Here is a 3,788-nt window from a genome sequence, read left to right as displayed (position 1 = left end):
CATGGTGATTTAGATGTGGAAATTTATATGCAGCAGCCAGAAGGGTTTGTTGAGAAAGGCAAGGAAGATTTGGTATGCCAGTTGTTAAAGAGTCTTTATGGCTTAAAACAATCACCGAGGGCATGGTACCATAAATTCCACAAGTTTATGCTTTCTCAAGGCTACAAACGTAGTGAGTTCGATCACTATCTATATACAAAGAAGGCTAAGGATGGCAGTTGGCTGATCCTTATTTTGTATGTGGATGACATGTTGATTGCTGGCAAGCACTTGGAAGAAATTTCAGCTTTGAAGTCAAAGATGGAAAAATCGTTTGACATGAAAGACATGGGTGAGGCAAGTCATATACTTGGTATGCGCATTGAGAGAGACAGATCAAAAAAGTTGATTTGGTTATCTCAAACAGAGTATATTGACAAGGTTTTGCAACGTTTCAATATGGAGAAGGGAAAGACATTGAGTGTTCCATTGCCACCATATGTGAAACTTAGCAAACAAGATTGTCCTGTGTCTGAGGAAGAACAGGCTGAAATGGATAAGATTCCATATGCCTCTGTAGTGGGTAGTTTAATGTATGCAATGATTGCTAATCGCCCAGACATTGCATTTGCAGTGGGAGTAGTAAGTCGTTACATGTCAAACCCAGGCAAGAAACATTGGGAGGCAGTGAAAGGAATATTGAGATACCTGAAAGCTATAAAGAGTATGCGTATATGCTATGGGAGTCAGGAGCTAAGTGTAAAGGGTTTTATAGACTCAGATTATGCAGGTGACTTAGACAACCGAAGGTCTACGTCAGGGTATGTCTTTACATTGGCTGGTGGAGCAGTATCATGGCGTTCTAGATTACAAGATTGTGTTACTCAGTCTACTACAAAGTCTGAATATGTTGCAGCATCAGAGGCATGCAAAGAATCAATTTGGCTTAATCGGCTAGTAACAGATTTGGGAATCAAAGAAGAGATGCCTGTGTTATATTGTGATAGTCAAAGTGCTATACAATTGGCTCGCAATCCAGTTTATCACTCCAAGACAAAGCATGTGGATGTGAAGTATCATTTCATCAGGGAAATGCTCGAGGATAAGCAACTTCAGCTTGTCAAAGTTCACACCACAGAAAATCTTGATGATCTACTTACAAAAGGACTTACCTCAGAGAGCTTTGCGCATTTTCACAAGCAGTTAGGTGTAGGGTAGTACATCACTTCTCTACATCTCTTGTATATTAGCTTGTATAGTAGCTTCTCTCACACTTAAAGTACCACATTGGACTTTAAGTGGGAGGTTGTTGGGGTATAAAGCCCAATGTGGTCGCCCAGGTAAGTGGGCGGGCCGCCAGGTATGTACACATATTCTTTAGTACAAACCTAATAAGAACTCACTATGCTCTACACATTACAGTAGAGCAAGTTCACCATATCGTCGTGCTCTTCTTCTCACACTCTCTCTCGCATCACACTTCCGCTCGTACTCCTTCACTACCCATTGCATCCACTTCACACTTCTCACACAACTCAACAAAAAACACAAAACAGATGGAAGAAAGTCTTCCAAAGTTAGCACTGAGTGCTCCTCAAGCTTAATGAAAGGCAGTCCCCGGGAGCGGCGGCAAAAATGTACGCTTTGTTGTACGTGTCAAAAGCTGGGGACTTGCTTGTCCACTGTGTGTGAGCCTCGAAAGGCTACAAGCACACAATTAGACAGTTCTAGCAAGCTCAAAGAAACAATGATGTGTCACTCACCGCTCAATGCTTCCGTTGTGAAGGATCCTGTGCTATGAAGAAGAAGGAGCCATCGTCGATGCTGTGCTCAACCACCTCATCGCCGGTGATGCCGCCGCAATGATCTCTCTCTCTATCTCTATGAAGCATACACACACACACACACATACACACGTCAGCACACGAAGGAGAAGCAGGCAAAGAAGGAGCAAGAGCACTTCTTAGCTTACACCTCCAAGAATGAGCAAATGGACCTTTTATAAGAGTTTGACCCATTCACACATGGGCGTCCACATTGGCTGATTGTTGCAAAACTATTGTAAAAATAAGATAAGTGGTGCACCTCTCATCAACGATCACCTACACACCTATTGGACCGACAAGCCCAGTCCATGACTCAATCAAATAAATTATATGCGTGCGTCAAATGTGATAGGGTGTCCATGAGGGTTAACACCGGGTCAATGGGGGCATCGGAATGGGGTGGAGCGGGTCAAGGGGGGCGGCAAGGGTGGCATGGACGGGAGCAGTAGGAGGCGGTGGCGGTGGGGCTGAGGCGGTGCGTGGATGGGGACAGGGACAAGGGGAAGCACGCGCGTGGACTACTGAAGCGCCACAATCCACACGGGCTTCCACATGGCACACGAGTCCCAAGGCCATCCGTCCACATGGTAGGCCATGTGGAATGCGATCGACCCACAATCCACACGGATTGCCACGCGGTCCGCCATTGTCTGTGAGGCATGCCACGCAAACACCACATTCATGGGGTGCTTGTATGGCATGCCAAAAAGACGATGACGGCCCACGCAACAGTCCATGTGGCTCACCACGTGGACTGCAAGACAATCACAGTCCACGCTGCGTGCCATGTGGACAAGTGGCCCCAAGACCCGCGTGCCGCGTGGCCTACTGTTGTGCCGTAGTCCACGTGGGCCTTCGGGTACTGCCCCTTGTCCTCGCCACCGCCCACGCATTGTCGTGACCCTCCCCGCACTACGTCCTTGATCGGTCGCCCTGACCCGTGTAGTGAGACCCGCATAGGGCCGGTTCCCACGGGGGATGGAGAGAGAGAGAGAGAGAGAGAGAGAGAGAGAGAGAGAGAGAGAGAGAGAGAGAGAGAGAGAGAGAGAGAGAGAGAGAGAGAGAGAGAGAGAGAGAGAAATAGATAGATTTTATTATCGTCCTCAGAGGTCAAATATGACCTATGGGACCAAAGTTACATGTGGTGTAGTATGTGTATGGTTGATGAGTGACTCTCGATGCTCCAAAATTGTAGTGATGAGAGTCACAATGGAGAGCCCACACTTTCGCTGGGAGAGGAAAGTGTGTAGGTCTAAGTTATGGATGAAAATGTGAGAGAAGCAAGTTTGGATGTGATCAAAAGCTGAGCACTCTAGTAGTGTGTGGTACTCAGACTCTCGAACTTGCAGTGAGCATAATGTGCACAATCAATTTGACTCTTCTCCATTGCCCCAACGCCCTATCTCGCATCGAAGGAAATGGGAGCTAAGCCGAATTGCTGCGATAGTGCGTATCGCGGACAAGGGAATAGGCTCAAGCATGTAAGTGTGAGTACGGTTTCCTCTCTCAGCGAAGAACATGGTTTTGTAGTTGGGGGCAATATAGGTGGTGTAATGTATGAAGCGTGACCCACCGGATTTCTCCCAAGCCGTAATACATTTCCAATTGATCGATGCATAGACCAAAGAGAGTTGGTGACAATGGACATCCTTGTTTAACCCCAATAGTGCTTACAAAAATTTCTGAAATTTCTCTTCCCATGCGCAATTGACAAATCACCTTCTCATAGATTCGAGAAACCGCAAGCATAAACTCACTTGGCACTTGGAGTTCTTCCATCCTTCTCCACAAATTGTTACGTGGAATCATATCAAAGGCTTTCTTAAAGTCCACAAAACAACAATACAATCGCTTGCCTTTCAACCGACTTTTCTCCATGAGAACACGAAGAGTGACAAGATGATCAATGGTGCTATGGCATCGACGAAAACCCGCTTGTCCCTTTGCACGCTTGTCATTCTCTTCAGCCCAATCACTCAATTT

General features: G+C 46.4%; 1 protein-coding gene across 1 annotated transcript; it reads right to left on the bottom strand.

Annotated features, from left to right (window-relative positions):
* Nucleotides 1-2,323: 2,323 nt before the first annotated feature.
* On the bottom strand, nucleotides 2,324-2,698 carry LOC147416869 (uncharacterized). The gene has a single exon (XM_086508009.1). It carries the CDS (start codon nucleotides 2,696-2,698, stop codon nucleotides 2,324-2,326), a length of 375 nt encoding a protein of 124 aa, XP_086364135.1.
* Between the last annotated feature and the right edge of the window lie 1,090 nt (nucleotides 2,699-3,788).

The sequence above is a fragment of the Adiantum capillus-veneris genome, unplaced genomic scaffold (assembly GCF_014529385.1).
Source record: "Adiantum capillus-veneris isolate H3 unplaced genomic scaffold, ASM1452938v2 Hic_scaffold_417, whole genome shotgun sequence".
In the NCBI taxonomy this organism is placed as follows: domain Eukaryota; kingdom Viridiplantae; phylum Streptophyta; class Polypodiopsida; order Polypodiales; family Pteridaceae; genus Adiantum; species Adiantum capillus-veneris.
This window is presented reverse-complemented; position numbering and strand designations above follow the sequence as displayed.

Coding starts and splice junctions, on each gene's coding strand:
- LOC147416869 (XM_086508009.1), bottom strand. CDS start 2,698: ATGCGTGGGCGGTGGCGAGGACAAGGGGCAGTACCCGAAGGCCCACGT.